At 36.6% G+C, this 19,697-nt stretch overlaps 1 protein-coding gene across 16 annotated transcripts in view; it reads right to left on the bottom strand.

Annotated features, from left to right (window-relative positions):
- The window catches only part of HDAC9 (histone deacetylase 9), a 1,049,156-nt gene that overhangs the window by 425,398 nt on the left and 604,061 nt on the right, over positions 1-19,697 (bottom strand). For 11 of the 16 annotated variants that reach the window (XM_070787186.1, XM_070787178.1, XM_070787175.1 and 8 more), the window contains one exon: positions 1,347-1,478. The exons of the other annotated variants lie outside the window; for them this stretch is intronic. In XM_070787186.1, coding sequence (XP_070643287.1) covers positions 1,347-1,478 — 132 coding nt within the window. The remainder of the gene's footprint in view (positions 1-1,346; positions 1,479-19,697) is intronic. 16 annotated transcript variants of the gene reach the window in all.

The following is a 19,697-nucleotide window of genomic DNA, read 5'->3' as shown; positions in this document are numbered from 1 at the left end:
CAGATTCGTTCCCACGCCCATCAAGGACTTCTATTATGAAAACTTACTTAAGATTTTCACTTAATGAAATACAAATAGGTTTACTGGGGGGAAAAGTCTGTAACTCTAAATTCATTATTGAATTGGTCTAAACTAGTGATTGTATTTGATACTGGAAAATAAACTCTAGTAAAATAATTATTTATTTAATACTTATAATGCCTTAAGAAAAAATTTTCACCAATACTTTTCCTCAGATAAACATATTAATCTGTCAGGACTGAATAGGAGACTAGACATTTTTTTTCTCCCTAGTAATCTGTCAAAATACTCCCTAATTGGTAGTCTACACTTCTCCACCTCTGCCTCCACAATCTTCATATTGTCTCCCTAAACTAGACACTATCATGACCAAAGAAGATACAGAAAAGAAACAATTTTTTAAAAAAACTTTCTAAGAATAAAATGTTATCCTAGAGAAATAATGCCAACTGACTACTTTGATATAAGCACCATTTCCCTTGAGAATGGACAAACATGGCTCTAGATTTCCATTTCTATATTGATGCAACCAAAGGAAATGGTCACATACAATGCATACCTCTAAGTAGTTACTCAAACAATAGTTGGTTTTGTTATTTTGGCTAGCCTTTTTGGTTCTTCTATCCCTATGTCTTCTCAGACCAGGTACAAATGGGACTAGAGGGCTTTGTAAGACATCAGGCTGAATTTCCTAACCTGTTCACCCCACTACTAACCAGGCAGCTAAAAAACTAAGAACTCTTCCATTTGAGACTAGTGAAAATGACAGTTTCTTTCCCTTCATAAAAGGCAATAATATATCCCCTCCTGCCACAAGTCCCAGTTCACTAGTAAACACATAATGTCATTTATGAGTTCTGTAAATTTGTTGAAAAGTGAAGGTTTTGCTGTTTCACATAGTTTAATTTTCCCAGATGTATTCTGTACATTAATGTCTGAGTACGGGGGAAGTATTCTTCTTGAACCTCCCTCTGCTCATTTCTGATCAAATTTCATTAAAAGTTATATTCTTTGGCTTGGCATTCCCAAAATGGACTGCTTGTTTCTGAAAAGATTAAGGTGAGCTCTGGCATTCCCTAGTTATGCCTATTGACATATAGTTCTGTTTTTCATTCATTTCCTGTTTAACACAGCTGGTGAATGCATGGCAAGGTTTACTGAACTACTTGTGAGTTTTCAATATAACTTCCTTTCAAGAAATGTTTCTCTTCAAAATAAATTTTAATATACAGCAGGTATATTTATTCTAAGCTAATTTTGTTTCATTCCTACTGGCAGCAGTTTTTTTTTTTTCTCCAGTGTGTATCTACCCAGTCCTCAATTACCTGTCACCTCAAACATTCGCTTCTTGAATGAAGTGACAACATTTCCATCCTTCCGCCTGAGTAAGGGGCTGCTTCTCCTCTCTGCCACTTTCTGTTTTAACCTGGACCGCACCTTCAAGTTGGGCTCAGAGGCTGGGAATTGAGACAAAGAAAATAGATAAAAATTAAAAAATGGAGAGCCAATTGCTCCTGTGTAAAAAAAAAAAATAAAGGCTCACCCTCTTCTTGGTCCCTTCTCATGTCAAATTAAAACCCAAGCATATAAATAAGGCATTGATTATAAATTAATTAAACAGACAAATGTCATAATTATTTTTATGAAATGTGTGAAATATTATTCTACATTTCTAAATGTAAAGTGAAAAGAGAGTAAAAATATGCTTTCTACCTATTATCTAGTAGAACTGGAATTGTTAATGGGAAGTTAAATGACTGAGAGTGTTTGGGTCAGAATAAGATTTATTATACTTCACTGTCAGTTCTTTTAATTCTCTCAAGGGTGAAACTCAAGAACCACTAAAAACAGTACCCTAATGTGATTTTAGAGACTCTTGGCTGACTTCTGGTAATAGGAAGACACCTCTGCAGAAAATAATTTATGTCTAATTCTGACTCCTGAAATATTTCAATGTCAGTAGTTTTTAACCTGAAATCCTGGGAAAATACACTTAGTATAATAACACAAACCAAGTAGAATCACTATGAGTAAACCTTCGTATACAGTGAATACACAGTCAGTTAGAAAGGAAGGGTGGCCAATTCTTATAGGTAAAGTTCTGAGTTAGGTTATATATTCCAAAATACAAAAGTACATTATTCATACATATGTGTTTCTTTGGTTACACTATTCTAAAGAGTGATGCTCTATAATTTATCTTCATGCATAAAGTTTTGAAGTGATTGTACTTTAGAAGAATGGAAACATTGTATTGATTCTGTAGTAGAAATCAATGATGATGGAGGCGGTGGTGATGATGATAATTAGGAAAACAATGCTTCTGAAGACAACTAACATTTATATAGTGATCACTATGTTCCACTATTGTCCTGAAATCTTTGTCAATATTAACTTCTTTAACCACAGAAAATCTAATGGGACAGAGTCTACTCACACTTTGATTGTATCAGTGAGGAAACCAAAACATGGAGATGTAAGTAACTTGCTCAAAGTCATCACAGTAAAAAGGGATGATGAAGCCAGCATCTGTACCCAGATAACCTAGCTCACGTGTAAACTTCTAACACTGAAAATACTGCTCTTCAACCTTTCTTTATGTAGCAACAGCAGAACAAATATAGAACTGATTTTCCAAAGCATTACTAATCACATATATCAGGAACAATGTTATAAGGTAGCTAGAATTCTGGAGCAGATAAAATGATTTCTTTGAAGGAATTTTATAGTTCTGCCCAACTACAGAGGATATCAAAAGTAGAATTTACAATCTTCTATTACTCATTTATTTATTTTTGATATCAAATACTTTAGTTTCCTCTTTGTTCTTCTCTCACTCACCCCTCTCTTTTTAGATCTACCTTGGATGAGAATCCTAGATTTTCTTGGAACTGGCTAAAGAAAATTAAAAAGTTAAATTGAGGGAGGGGAGGTTTACAGCTGATTTTATGCCCCCAAACATTAAAAAAGTAAAAAAAAAATGGGGACCTGGAAATATTGTAAAAGTAGAAAATGGGCAGGAGATAAGGGTAGAAATCAGGAATGAGTACAAGAAGCCCAGGGACTAGAGACCACAAAGGTCTTACTTCCTGGGCCTCCCACCTTGAAGCAAAGAAGGGTAATAGTTTGGGGGAAGGATTAAAGTTCTTGCCAGACTTTCCAGGAGTGCAGACATTCCTTAACCCACTTGATTTTAGCAAAGAAGACTGAGTCTGAATTACTAGCATCCAACATACCTGTGAATAAAGGGGAAGATGGAACTATATACTATTTCACCTAGATCCCCAGCCTCACCCCCGATACTTGGGCTTCCCTGGTGGCTCAGATGGAAAAGAATCCGCCTGCAATGCAGGAGACCCAGGTTTGATTCCTGGGTTGGGAAGATTCCCCTGGAGTAGGGAATGGCTACCCATTCCAGTATCCTTGCCTGGAAAATTCCATGGACAGAGGAGCCAGGCGGGCTACAGACCATGGGGTTGCAAAGAGTAGGACATGATTGAGTGACTAACATACACACACCCACCCCCATATCTTTATTTTTAAATGCCTTAAAAAACACCAATTTTGTCTCTGATAAGTTGTAGGTTAATATATATATTCCATTTCAAAAAAAAAAAAATGAATCCCTATATGCTATTAATATATTGGCATCTGCTGTCATCTTGCTTATAAGCCTAGGATAAAAACCACAGATTCTTAGATCTTGATCTAGACATGACTTTATGATGAAGTCTAATGGATTCGGATGTTACAGACTGGCTCTCCAGAGGGACTAAACCAATTGATTCATCACTTCAAAGATGGAATAGAAAAGGCACCATGTTTCAGCAGGAATATGTGGAATCGGGACCACACATCCCACCTATGAGATTTTCAGTGCGATTTTAGTGCTTTCTGAGCCTGGCTCTACATTTGTGAATTCAAATGTGAAACTCTAACATCTTCCTTATTTCACAGAACTTTGGCCACAGGATTAGATACCTAAGAATAACTATGAAGATCTGGGTGAATGCCAAAGGGAAGAAAAAGGTTTCGGTTCAATTCAGTTGCTCAGTTGTGTCCAACTCTTTGCGACCCCATGGACTGCAGCACGCCAGGCTTCCCTGTCCATCACCAACTCCCAGAGCTTGCTCAAACTCACATCCATCGAGTCGGTGATATCAACCAACCATCTCATCCTCTGTTATCCCCTTGTCCTCCTACCTTCAATCTTTCCCAGCATCTGGGTCTTTTCCAATGAGTCAGTTCTTCGCATCAGGTGGCCAAAGTACTGGAGTTTCAGCTTCAACATCAGTCCTTCCAATGAATATTCAGGACTGATTTCCTTTAGGATGGACTGGTTGGATCTCCTTGCAGTCCAAGCGACTCTCAAAAGTCTTTTCCAACACCACCAATTCTTCAGTGCTCAGCTTTCTTTATAGTCCAATTCTCACATCCATACATGACCACTGCGAAAACCATAGCCTTGACTAGATGGACCTTTGTTGGCAAAGTAGTGTCTCTGCTTTTTAATGTGCCATCTAGGTAGGTCATAGCTTTTCTTCCAAGGAGCAAGCGTCTTTTAATCTCATGGCTGCAGTCACCATCTGCAGTGATTTTGGTTTAGGTCATTTTTTTAATTGCTGCTACTGCCAGGGTAGGAATGACAGAGCTGGGACTGAGCCCCAAATCCCCTGAAACCCAGTCTAGTCCTTCTTCTCCTCACACATTGCACTAGCCAGGGCGGAATATCTACAGTAAAGATGAAAATGTGACAACAGCTTGGTAAACCAGCATGTGCCACTTAAACATTCTACAGGAAACCTAGAATTCCATAAGCTTTTCAGAAAATGACTTCACAGGTCAGCAGAAAATTTTTGTTCCTATGTATCTATTTGAGAATGAGCTGGATATTCATCTTTTAAATAGCTTTCTATAGTCAACATTAAAAAAAAAAAAAGTGGACATCAGAGTAGGTATGAGAATGGGATTTTGGTTTCGCATCTATCGTCTACTATCAGTCTGCTCATTCATGAAAGTCGGCTATGAAGATACCGTTGTAGTTTATGGAGTGAAACAGATGTGCTTTAAGTGCCTGTTTATGCATTTGGTATTTGACTTTGGATGAATTACTTTATATCTTTAAATCTCAGTTTCTCATGTTAAAATGGAGATAGTTTGTTTTTCCTTCTTTTTTCCTCCATACGTCCCAATAGATTGCATTTTCCTTCTTTCTCTGAGATCACAAGACCAAATCCTGGGGTTGCATCACCCCATTCCTTTGCTAGTTGGGTCTTGTTTGGACTCAGCCTACTAGTAAGACTGGCCAGTCATGGAAGAATTAAGGAGTTCGAGATCGTATCCTATGCTCTCTCTGCTATAGCACTGCATCGCGTGGTTTAGCTTTGTCTCTTCCTGATTTCATCTCCCTCTCGAAGCCTCCGTTCCATGGTTCCAGCTTTCCCAGCACTCTAGCAGCCTTATTTCTTCTCTGTGCTTCTTCAGCACTAGGGGTGGGAATGGCTTCCTGCTGTAGCTATTTTATAGGTGCCTCAACATCTCCAAGCTGTTGTAAGCAGTCCCTTCATAAAAGCCTATGACCCGCATCATGTGGGTTCTGTTACTTGCCAAAACTCTGAGTAACACAGTTGTACATATTTTGCAAAGTTATCGTGGAGTCAAACAAAATAATATCTAGTAGAAGATAAACCAGTGGTTCTCAGCTGGCAAAGATTTTGACACCAGGGACATCTGGCAATGTCTGGAGATACTCTGATTGTCAGTATGGGGAGTTGCTACAGGAATGTAGTGGGTGGAGCCCAGGGATGTTGCTAAACATCCTACTATGCACAGGACAGCCTCACAACAAAGAATTATCTGGACCCAAATGGTATGGCCAAGTGTGAAAACTCTGGGGCAAGTAATCAGGAAATGGAAGATGTTAATAACTGTTCTACACAGAGAGAAATAAAGGGGATAATGATATCTTGGAGATTCTCAAAGAGGATGTAGGAGAGTATCAGAAGAAAAAAAGATTGTCAGAAACCAGGGAGTGCTACAGGTAGCTTAAAATAGTAAATATTTCAGTATATTTTAAATTTAGAATTTTATTTTAAAACATTCAAATCAAAGCTAGTCAACTTCCATTGGCTATGAAAATGTGCAGAAAAAGTCTGAATTCCAGTTCTCAACAGGGTAACATTTGAGACAAAATGATATATTTATCAATTGAGGACATAGGTTTGTAAAAACTAGCAATCACTGATATTCTATAAAGTACAACATAAATTTATTTTCTCAAAATATACAATCACAACTTTTCTAAGTAAAAGGCCAAGTCCATTGGTTTCAGTAAAAACTTTCGCCTGTATTTCACTTCTGATTTTGAGTCACCAGAAGTATTAGTATCTTGGTGGTGAAGGCCAAGGTTGGAATGATAAATAACCATCATTTAGTCCTCATAATGCTTTATAAACTCACTCCTAACATTTCAGAAGCCCACACACTGAACTCAGCATGACATGTACCCAGGCAGTAGAATTAATAACCTATTGTGCTGACTCAAGTTTGCAGTTAAGAGTTAATGCCATTTTCAATGCTCTGGTCTCCCCAAAGACTGAAGATTTCTATTCCAGTGACTTACTAATGGGATGAAAATCCTCAAGAGCCCAGAAAGAGATCACTAACTGGGGAGACATTTTGCTTATATTTGAATGTATTTCCTGCCTAGTTGCACTAATTGCCTTTCTATTTTTACCCAACACCTATCACTCTCTACATCTCAATTAATCACAAAAACAGAAGGCGAACTTTTAGTGTGTGTGCCCACTGAATGTATTTGTTTGCTGAGATGAAAACACTGCATGAAAAATTACCGTTATTTAAATGAAAAAATATTAAAGATGATAGAACTAAAACTTTTTTCTCTTTTTGCTTAAAAAACGAGTGAACAAAGGAAACAGAAAACATGTGAAAAATGCCTCACGAGTTAAATGTATTTGAAATCTTTTCTTCTCATATGGATCTCCCTATTTCAAAATGAACTTAGGTGTCAAAGGGTGTGAAAATAGTGAGAAAAGCATTAAAGTTAGGTAGCAGACGCAAAGGTTAAAAAATTAAGATTCTAAAGCACAGTAAGTCATAAGGTACAGACTTTTCATTTCACTAAGAGATTGATGTGCGGACTGCGTATGTGAGTGTGGGAGTGTCACTTGGCATACGTACACACATACAAACACAGAAGCTATCTTTTATTGAGGCAAACAGGTCTCTGACACAGACGGTAGACTCAGATTTCAGTGCTAACTAGTTCATGTACTAAAACCCGGCAATCCTGGGTGAGTTTTGGGATCTCCATGAGCTATTTTGTTTTCTATTGGAGATGATATATATAGATACACTATGGTGGAAGATTAAAGGGGCTGAATGAAGTTCCTAGTTCAACTGACTGGCCATCACAAAAAAGTTGGCCAATAGACAGATGTTGAATAAATGAATGTATAATTCTGTACATATATAAGACTAAGAACAAATAAAATTAAAAGATTAGCAGCTTAGCATGCATGCACAAAGACAGAAGGCTACAAGTGGTTTATTCCTTTTGCCTAGGGCAGTATTATCTATAATAACAACAAAAGTAACAGTGGTCCTTTTCTGATCTTTCACTCAGTATATTTAAAATACTTTATGTTTACTGATTGACTTTTCACATTTTCCTCACTTCTTTTATCTCCCTGTTTATAATTTCTACTCAATTTACTGTGTGTCTTAAATATACTACCATTTACTAAGAATGATTACCTACTTTGTGCATCTTGTCTTTATTCATTTTTAATCCTAATTTGTGAATATTCTTTACACCAACAGTTTAGACAAAAATTCAATAACCACATATCATGGTATAAAGAAGTTCTTAATTCTCATAAGAGAGGTGATCATAGGAGAAAAGATTTTTCATTGAGTAATGGATACTGATATTACTAATTAAAATTACTAATGATTTATCAAGATTAAGTACTAGAGTAAGAAATGCACCTTTATATTAATGAATATTGGGGATATTCAACTATTTCACCTGCACATTTAACACCACAATCATAGGTGAAATTTGGGGCTCCATTGTGAGTGTCACATCCCTTCTCTGACATTGTCTATTCTTTGCAGGACTAGATATCTGTCAGCTTATCCACCTAGCCCCTCCTCTCCCCAGATTTCACCTGCTATTTCCCACCCGGAGGCCTATCTTGGCATTTCTGTATTATAACATTCTGTCACTTGGAACCAAGCAGACATCATCTATCACTCATTCACTCTATTTGGAATGTCCTTTCTGAAGATTAGCTTTCCTGGACTAGTTCCTGCCCAAATCATTTCTCTCTTTTATGCTAACACTGTAGCATGCCTAGTCACATGTGAACTGTTCAATCAAACAGTCATTACAATTATGAACTGACACTCTGGGGACATGTGTAAATTCTCTAAAGTTGATCTAAAAATATAGGTTACTCTAATTAAAAAATTTTATAATTAGACCAAGCCTACGGATTTTTAAAATTAGCATTCAGAACAAAAGAGTATATCTAACACAACTTATGATTTTTGAGGGGCTTCGATAACATGAATGTTTAATGTTATGAATCAGATTTTATGCATTTTGATATCAAGGGACAAAATTTCTAGTCTAACTCTTTTTAAGTACAACCAGTTAATGACATATATTTCATATGTAAAAGTTTTTTTAAAAATCATTTATTGGGAAATTTTAGCTTTTAATAGCTAGCCACATTTATGGCAATATATAAATGCAATTTCCTGGAAAAACCATAATAGTATTCAGAAATACTAATGTAGACATCCATTCATCCTCTTATTGACAACATATCAATTATGACACTATTTGTTCAAAGAGAATTATTCTTTTTCAAAAAGTACACTGGTAAATATTAATCAATTTATAGTGTATTTATTTTATAATGACATCTATTGCTTTCTTCTAATTTTGTGAATCATACATACATCTCAAAATTTCATACATGTTTGAAATTTTTGGAAATGGGACGCATTTTGTAAATGGGAAATGAGTATACCCTACTATAATGTTTCTTTTGTGTTGTATATATAAAAGTATTTGAAAATGAGATCCTGTTTCTTCACTTAATGCATTATGAATTTTTCTCCAGTAATTATATAGTCTTTAAAATGACCCAGAGGGATGGTACAGGGAGGGAGGAGGGAAGAGGGTTCAGGATGGGGAACACGTGTATACCTGTGGTGGATTCATGTTGATATATGGCAAAACCAATAAAATATTGTAAAGTTAAATAATAAAATAAAATTAAAAAAAATAAAATGATTATTTATTCTGCTTTCATTTAAAATTTTATCATGAATCTTTTCCAACTATATAGTCTTCTAAAAATACATTATGAGGATATGCCATGTATTACTTAGCCACCTATACATGTGAGTGTGCACCATTTTATTTAAGCCTTTGATAACATTGGTCACTTAGGTGATCTACAATGTTTTACTTTCAAAGACAGAACAGTGGGACACATCACTGTGAAGCCATGTGTATATTTCTGAGTATTTCCTCCCATCAATGGAAATATTCTTAGGTTCCTCACATATGAAAACAACAATGACATGTTCTTATGATTAGGGGGAAAAAATGAATCACCATAAAGGGCAAGGAGTATTAGAGAGACCCGGGAAGCAGGTCTCAGAGAGGTATGTGAGAACAATATGGAGGTTGAGCTTCCCTGGTGGCTCAGATGGTAAAGAATCTGCCCATAATGCGGGAGAACCAGGTTGGATCCCTGGGTCAGGAAGATCTCCTGCAGAAGAGAATGGCTACCAATTCCAGTATTCCTGCCTGGAGAATTCCAGGTACTGAGGAGGCTGTTGGGCTACAGTCCATGGGGTCACAAGGAGTCAGACACAACTGAGCAACTAACACTTTCACTTTTCACTTTTTCTGGGAAACAGAAACGCAGCCTAGAACAGAAGGGTTATTAGCTCTTGCTGGCATTCTCCCTTAGCATCTCTGAATGCTTCAACTCCTGAGCCAGAGCAGGCACCTCTAAAGCTGAAAGCCCACGACAGAGCCCTGAGCTTCCTCAATCCAAGAGCAGCACTTTGTGTTGAACCCTGTTTCCTTTTCCTCGCAGTTTTCTCCACAGTGCCTGATGCTCAGCTGGCTTAGGCAGCACCCTGAAAAACTCTACTGAGTGACGGAATACACAAATTGCTTACTCAGTGCTGGGGTTTGTTTTTGTGCTTAATACTAGGACAGAAGAACAAATAATTATTTCAAAAAATGTTATGACATTTAAAGCACAAATTACCATTTTTAACAGATAAAATATTTTAATCAAATACTGTGATTCTGGATAGAAACAAATAATAAGTGATTAGATAATTCATCACTTTTATAGTTAAATTCAACATTCTGTTCAGTTGGTTTCATTGTTTATTTAGTTAAGAGTTATTAAATAATACTGAGAACCAAAGTTGCAAAGTTCTGTGAGGAGTGGGAACATATCTAGCTATGTTTCCACTGTTTATTCAGCACTTATACAGTGTCTACTACATAGGTCAAATTCATTAGTTATTTACTGAACGAATGAATCAATGAATGGGAAAAGGGGTGTGGTTAAGTGCTGAGGCAACTTCTCAAAGATAGACTAGAGAGATTTTTCCTACTGGGCATTCATGGCCTAGCAAGAACAAATAACACACTAAATGTGATCACTGCCACATGACAGGTGTAAGAGGAGCCTTGGAGCTGGGAGGCAGGGATTCCTTTCCCTGGAGGGTAAGTCCTGGGGACTGAGGGAGATTCTGACAGGTAGAGGTGAGAGGGAAGCTCAGTTCCAGGCAGAGGAAGCAACCCTGTCCAGGGGAAGATATTGGCAAATTCAAGGGATGGAGATTAAATACACTAGCCAGGTTGGGGGGGAGGGGAGGAGGAAGCGATACTAAATGAAGATAAGGCTTCAAAAATAAATGTCAAGCAGAATTTAGCTAAATTAGGCAATTATACCAACATAACTCAAAATGCTAACAGAGGTTATTCAATCTGTATCTTTATACTCCCTCTTATGTTGGCTTTCTTCTTAGCATGTAGACATGCTAAGATCTTTCCCATTCAAATAAAAATAAGCCCCCCTGAGATACAGATATTATTAGCTACTCTCTGCATTTATACTTTAATTCACAGTAAAGTTTTTTTTTTTTTTTTTTAAAGTAGCCTTACACTTGCCGCCACCATTTTCTAACTTCAAGCCACTGCAATATGGCTCTAACTCTCACTGTTTCACTGAAATTACTCTACCACACATACCACTTGGGACAGCAAATGCATTAATTAATTTTGTGTCTTTTCTCAGCACTGAACAATGACATAGACTCATGGTGTGTCTTTATAGTTGTTGAACGAAAAAAAGAAACGTTCCCATATATTCAAGCATGAAAGGAAACTTAGAGTAAAAGACTGGGTTTCAAATGTTGTTGAGAAGAGAACTAGCTGAACTTCAGCTTTTCTAATTTGTAAGAATTTCTTGATGTTGAACTTCATGGCAAGAGGCCTTATAGATCAGCTGTGGAATGCCAGAGGAATTTCATTTGTCTGGCAAGCATCAAAAATACCATGTTTGGAGTCAAGGAAATCCACATCACATACAAAATACCTTTCTATGTTAATTCCCTTATATGCTTTATTTTTTCAAATGTAAGATATTTTATTTACGTAAAAGCAGAAATAAAATTTGAAAATCTGCATTCTGAAAATAAAGCAAAATTTTGAATTATCACTTCAATAAAACAAACTAGACTAGGGGCAAGTCCTCTTGAGTTCTAAAATTTCATACTTAAAATTCAAAATTAATTACTTATGCTATTAATCTTCTTTCAGTAATAAACTAATTAGTTTAGTTAGAAGCTTGTCACAACTAGAGGAAAGCTCACACAGCACACCCCCCCTCCCCCCCCCAAAAAAAACAATAGAAGACTCAGCACTGCCCTAAATAAATAAACACATAATTAAAAAATAATACATCTAGTATAGGAGACAAATAAAACTGTGAAGTATGCAGTGTAATATTTCATGCATATTTCATAGTTTTATTTATCTCCTATAGATCTGCACTGGGGTGACCCTATATTTGATGGGAGCACATGGTAGAACAGCACATAATTCTTTCCAGAAACTCTGACAGTCAGGATTGTATGGTTGGAAAACTAATACCAATCTTCTGATAACTATTTGAGTATCACCATAAATCTAAACTTTATTGTACACATTTGTGCTATCAGCATGAACTTACCTTGTTTATACTCATAAGAGTCTGGAGCTATTTTCCAGTCTTGACTGTGATGATAACTATGTGACTTGGGTCAAGTTTTATTATTATCCAATGTCTCTGTGCCTCAATTTTCCTGCCTGAAAATATGGACAATAATATCCATTCTTCTGACTTTAAAGAGTTCAAGAGTATGATTAAAATAGTAAACAGAGTAAATCACCATCACATTTTAGATGCTGTACAACCTACTTTCTTCAAATATATGACTTTGAAATTTTTGTCTCTGATGTTTATCTGAAAATGTTTAGCTCACTCCCATAAAACTGTAACATCATTCTCTAGCTTTTATTTCATTTGTTTACTTCATTTTCTTCTGACTTGTCCAGTTATAACCATGTAAAAGCAGTCACCCAAAGGACCTGTACTCTGAAAACTCTAAGACAGTAATGAAAGAAATTGGAGACAACACTAATGGAAAGATATATGATGCTCTTGGATTGGAAGAATCAATACTGTGAAAATGACTATTTAACCAAAGCAATCTACAGACTCAATGCAATTCCTACCAAATTACCTATGGCATTTTTCACAGAACTAGAATAAGAAATCTTAAAATTTGCACAGTGACACAAAAGACCCTAAATAGCCAAAGTAATTTTGAGAAAGAAAAACAGAGCTGAAAGAATCAGGCTCCCTAACTTCATACTATACTACAAAATTCCAGTCTTGAAACTAGTATGGTACTAGGAAAAAAAATAGAAATATGGATCAATGAAATAGGATAGGAAGTCCAGAAATAAAGTCACACACCTATGGTGAATCAATCTATGACAAAGAATGCAAGACTATACAATGGAGGAAAGACAATCTTTTCAAAAAATGGTGCTGGGAAAACTGGATGTGTAAATATGTAAAAAATGAATTTAGAACACAAAATAAACTCAAAATGGATTAAGACCTAAATGTAAGACTGTTGCTGCTGCTGCTAAGTCACTTAGTCATGTCTGACTCTGTGAGGCCACATAGATGACAGCCCACCAGGCTCCGCCATCCCTGGGATTCTCCAGGCAAGAACAGTGGAGTGGGTTGCCATTTCCTTCTCCAATGCATTAAAGTGAAAAGTGAAAATGAAGTTGCTCAGTCATGTCCAACCCTCAGCAACCCCATGGACTGCAGCCTGCCAGGCGCCTCCATCCATGGGATTTTCCAGGCAAGAGTACTGGAGTGGGATGCCATTGCCTTCTGCGAAACCTAAGACTGGATATCATCAAATTCTTAGAGGAAAACACAGGCAGAACACTCTCTGAAAATAAATCACAACAGCATCTTTGTCAATTGGTCTCCCAGAGTAATAGAAATAAAAACAAAAATAAACCAAGGAGACCTAATTAAACTCAAAAGCTTTTACACAGCAAAGGAAACCATAAGTAAAACAGACAAACAAAAAAGACAGCCCACAGAACAGGAGAAAATATTTGCAAATGATGCAACCAACAAGCAGCTCATGTAGCTCAATATCATAAAAACAAACAGTGCAATCAAAAAAATGGGCAGAAGACCTAAATAGACATTTCTCCAAAGAAGACATACAGACGGCTGAGAGGCCCATGAAAAGATGCCCAACACCGCTAATTATTAGAGAAATGCAAATCAAAACTGCCACGAGATAACACCTTATACCAGTCAAAATGGCCATCAACAAAAAATCTACAAACAATAAATGCTGGAGTTGTGTCAGGCAGAATAATGTTCCCAGGGCAAAGAAGTCTATGTCCTACTCCCCAGAATTTGTGACTGTCACATTACAAGGTAAAAAGATATTAAGGTTGCAAATGGATTTAAGATTGCTAATCAGCAGGTTTAAAGATGAGATTATCCTGGATTTTTCAGGTGGGCTAATATAACTGTGGTATTGGAGAAGACTCTTGAGAGTCCCTTGGACTGCAAGGAGATCCAACCAGTTCATTCTAAAGGAGATCAGTCCTGGGTGTTCTTTGGAACAACTGATGCGAAAGCTAAAACTCCAGAACTTTGGCCACCTCATGTGAAGAGTTGACTCATTGGGAAAGACTCTGATGCTGGGAGGGATTGGGGGCAGGAGGAGAAGAGGACGACAGAGGATGAGATGGCGGGATGGCATCACCGACTCGATGGACGTGAGTTTGAGTGAACTCTGGGAGTTGGTGACGGACAGGGAGGCCTGGCGTGCTGCGCTTCATGGGGTCGCAAAGAGTCAGACATGACTGAGCGACTGAACTGAACTGAATATAATCACAAGGGTTCTCTGAAAATATGGAAAAGGCAGAAGTATGAGAGCGATACACTGCAACAAAGACCAATTAGTCATTGATGGGTTTGAAGATGGAGAGGGGGCCAGAAGCCAGAGAGTGTGTGCAACCTCCAGAAACTGGAAAAAGCAAGGAGACAGACTTGCTCCAAGTATAGTAAGATAATAAATATGTGTTGTTTTAAGTAACTAAGTTTGTGCTAATTTATTATAGGAGCCATAAGAAGTCAATAGAGCAGTCTAAAGGATCCCAAACCTGGCACTGCTTTGGAAGTCTGAATATTCTAAAATACTGGTTCTGACTAGATCAGATTTCACTGTGCTATACATATATATATATATATATGTGATATATATATAGTTTGTTTGTTTTAGGTAAGAAAGTAGAATATTAAAGAAAACTATTAATGATATATGCCCATCATTTAGCAGAAATACCAAGAAAATAATTTGCTTAAAATTAATATTTAACACTGTATCAGATATCATTTTTATACAAAGGTAAGATTTTAATTAATATATTTACTTATTTGTAAAATAATCCAACAAAGAAAGTAAAAGAGAAAAATGTAACTTATTTCTTTAAAATTTTTCTGTTAATTTCCGTAAGGGTGTAAGTTAAGGATCATTTATTTTAACCCCCAAATGCTGAGTACTTTGTATATTCTAAATAGCTTCAAAAGCAATCAATTTCCAAAACTCATTCAAGTGGGAACATTTTATTTTTTTTAAGGCAGATTCCTTTTGAGATATTAAGTTATTAAGCTCAATAACAACTGTATAAAGCCCATTGCTAAGAACAATTTCCCCTTTTGGTGCAATGTAAATAATAGAAGGGGGGAAAACAGTTTAAATCTCTAATTAGTCACTTTCAAAATGTACTTAATTAAAACATTTTTTACTTTTATATATGATCTTTATGGTAAGAGATACCATTCTACTCTCCTACAACTTAATCAGCTAAATATAAAATGTAACCTTCCATCTGGTAAATCAATTTAACAGACATAATTGTGCCCTACCATAACTCAATAAGACACTGAGGAAAACCATTGAAATGCTATTTCCTTTTCTTTAGAAGAGAATTATGTACAATTTCAGCATGCTTTGCATTTCTAAAAGTTAAAGTCAACAGGGAGGTATCACTCTCCTTTACATGAGTTTCCCATGAGAAAATCAAAAGCAAAGTTAAAGCTTGTGCTGTTATTCATGAAACACTCCTTAATACTAACTTGGCTTTAACCAGAATATATTATTTGGCAGCTAAAACCTTTAATTAGAGTTGTGGTTTGAGCAGATTTTCACTGAATTTATGTTCTATAAGCACTCAAAGAACAGCACTGTTTTTCTAACCAGGAGATTCGAATTCAGGTCGTTTAAATGTTGTACCTGAGCTACAGGTGGAAAAAAAGAGAATGTTGCTCTGATTCTCATTTTATTGACTTTAATTATGATTCAACATTTCTGAACAAGTACTAACAACAAATAGACAAGAAAGAGAATGAGATGCTCCTAACAAAAATATCTTGAGCATTTGCTGTGTGCAAGGCTGTATATACTAGATACTATGAAAAGAAAGAATACTTATCAGAAAAGATGATTCCTACACTAAAAAAGAGAAAGAACTGGTGGGGGAAAGCTTTTAACTCACAGATGGATTGGACAACAGGAGAGAGAAGATGATGGAGCCAAAGTGGAAAACAAAAGTCAAACCTACATAATTAGGGGAGAGGATAGCAGAATTGAGAAAAATCAGGGTGATAAGCAAGTTTTGAGGTGAAGGATGTTGTTCAGTCGCTCAGCTGTGTCCAATTCTTTGTGATCCCATGGACTGCAGCAGGCCAGGCTTCCGTGTCCTTCACTATCTCCCGGAGATTGCTCAAACTCATGTCCATTGAGTTGATGATGCCATCCAACCATCTCATCCTCTGTTGCCCCTTCTCCTCCTGCCCTCAATGTTTCCCAGCACCAGGGAAAGTGAGTCAGCTCTTCTCATTAGATGGCCAAAGTATTGGAGCTTCAGCTTCAGCATCACTTCTTCCAATGAATATTCAGAGTTGATTTCCCTTAGTATTGACTGGTTTGATCTCCTTGCTGTCCAAGGGACTCTCAACAGAGTCTTCTTCAGCACCACAGTTGGAAAGAATCCATTCTTCGGCACTAAACCTTCTTTACGGTTCAACTCTCACATCCATACATGACTACTGGAAAAACCACAGTTTTGATTATATGTGGAAGATGGGAGGTCAACTTTTAAACCTGGTTCAGTTCAGTTCAGTTCAGTCACTCAGTTGTGTCCGACTCTTTGGCTGGTAGGTTAAACTAACTGCAGCACATCTTGGAAATGTCAGCCTGGAATCCACTAAAGGGTTCAGAGTTACAGATGTGGGTTTAGATCACAAATGAAAGAACTTAAAAAAAATGTCAAGATGGCTTTGATCAGTCTGTTCACTGAAGGAATGAGAAAGCTGGGGTAAGCTCTACCATCAGAGATACTTATTGATTAGAATGAATAGGAACTAGAATTAAAGCCTTTAGGGGAGTGATGGTAATTAAAGCATGGGGAAATTAAAACAATGGAACAACATGCAGAGAAGAGTCAACTGGACTATAGAAATCCCAAGTTTTCTGGCATTAAGATACGAAGGATATAGTTATGAAAATAGAGAGAGTCCAGATGAACGGAAGTACAGCATATAAAATTAACATTTAAAGGAGGAACAGTTGGTCAGTGAGGCTTAAAGTCACAAAAAATAAAAAGGAAACCTGAGAAAAATCCATTTACTTGGAGATTTATAATCATTGGTGTTCTTTAAGAATACTGATACAGAAGTGAAAGTGAAGTGAAAGTGAAAATCACTCAGGCATATCTGACTCTTTAGGACCCTATGGACTATACAGCCCATGGAATTCTTCAGACCAGAATACTGGAGTGGGTAGCCTTTCCCTTCTCCAGGGAATCTTCCCAACCCAGGGATCGAACCCAGGTCTACCCGCATTGCAGGTGGATTCTTTACCAGCTGAGCCACAAGGGAAGCCCGATACAGAAGAGAAATAGAGCTGAATCAGACGATATATTCATTTCTATAATATCATAGCCTAAGAGAATAACTAATAATATCATTATTCTGACCTTATTTACATAGATGATGAAATAAGTTCAAATTTTGACAACAAAAGAAGGATGGAAAAAACAAGAATAATTTATTTAAATTTTTACTTTTTTTAAAAAATCATTTTTTAGACAAAGGACTAATTTTGAGTGTTGGAACATTATAGAAAGGGCTTGTTAATCAGAAGACAGAAGATGCTTGCCTTAGGGGGATAATCACTAAGTCTCTTGGCTCCTTGAAAGCAACCACAGTCTCATAATCAGAGAGTCTCATATCAGTGCTCTCATAATCAGAGCAGTTTTTGGCCCAGAATCAGCGCCGAATAAGTTGCTTTCTTCTCTCACCTCATTCAGAAAAACTGAAAGGGACACCTTTAAAAACTACCTTTTCTTTGGAACATATAAATTAGAAGATGGCTATTGAAACTGAGAATGACAAAATACAAGAACTGATCTTCCCAGTATTCTGCATCCTTTGCAATCTTCTTACTGTGATGTAGCAGAAAAGCAGACTATATTCAGTGTCAGAGGAAGATGTCTCCCGGACCATCCACTTCAATCACTAAATTCCTATTCAACTCTACCCATCTTTAATTTCCTTCTAATGATACATTTAGCATACACTAACCTTTTAAACTATATGTTTTAATATAATTTCTACCAACAAGTTTCAAAATGACTTCCTTCCTATCAACCTAAAATTTCAACCTTTAATACTGAGATTTTTTTTAAATTCAAAAGTTCACTGTAATCATAAATTTCCTGATTTTTTATCTTTTACATTTTCCTTAATAGAGAAGAAACCTTAATAATCATGGTCTTGCCTCATGTGGCAATATCTCCTTTCCTTTCTCTGATGGAGTATTTTCCTATGTTCGCACGTCATTCAATGCTAGGATTAACCCTACTGATGCTGAATTGTATAATTCACTTAGTTATTTCTATCCAAATGAAAGGTAAGATGATGTTTCCAATACCTATCACTGAAATAACCAAAATGTCATTGCTCTTCTTACCTTCTTAGTAGAGCTCTTCATCTTTGAATTCCCTACCTCCTTAACTTTTTCCTACCCTGCAGCTCTCCCTGAGGCTTCCCCCTAATTCACTAAACATTCATAGTCATATCCTCCCTCCCTCTCTGCTTCTTCTCTGCTTCTGTCTATCAAACACACACACACACACACACACACACACACACACATATAAACCTTTTTCTTCTAAAGGGGTCCAAATTTCAAAATCTTACTAAGTTTTCTAGTAAGTGATCCAAGAAAACTCCAACTTTCAATCAGTGAACTTTAATTTCATTTCGTATGTTATATTCCGACCTCAATATAATAATAAAAAAAATTCATCAATTTTCTTCTCAAGCCAGAAGGAATGACCTTCCACAACATTTTTACACTGATTGTCTTTATCATCCTTTCCGTCTCCAGTGAACTCTACAGTGCTTGCTAATACCTACATATTTTGGTGTCAGAAAGACTGGAATTAGAATTCTACCTTTGTTGTTTCCTTGCTCTGTGAACTTGGATACATTTATAAGCTGAGTTGTATTTTTTACAAAAGTTAGTTGACTAACCTCTGTGCTTTTATTCTCTCCTTTTATTCAGATCAGCACACACTAGCCAACACACATCTCTCTCTAAAGGTTTTATTGTTTCATGTTAATCTCACACATAAAAATGTATTGCACTGACTTCTTGGCTCCTCTTCTTCCCCTGTGCTTCAAGGGACAGTGAATTACTGCCAAGTGTGTCTCACATGGGCTTCCAGGCTCTGGCACGACACGATTAGCAGAAGTCTGTCTATGTGCTGTCTAAAATAGATATTCCACCTTAAGATGCTCACTCCTCAGAGCTATGCCTTTTCTGTTTTTCCCTAAATCTCCACCTAAACATTGTTGAGGTTATATTGTGGAACCATCTCTGCACTAAGGTTTCCCTATCTGCTTCTAAAACTCTATAAATACCTTTAGTAACATTAAACACAT

The sequence above is a fragment of the Bos indicus genome, chromosome 4, assembly GCF_029378745.1.
Source record: "Bos indicus isolate NIAB-ARS_2022 breed Sahiwal x Tharparkar chromosome 4, NIAB-ARS_B.indTharparkar_mat_pri_1.0, whole genome shotgun sequence".
Taxonomy (NCBI): domain Eukaryota; kingdom Metazoa; phylum Chordata; class Mammalia; order Artiodactyla; family Bovidae; genus Bos; species Bos indicus.
This window is presented reverse-complemented; position numbering and strand designations above follow the sequence as displayed.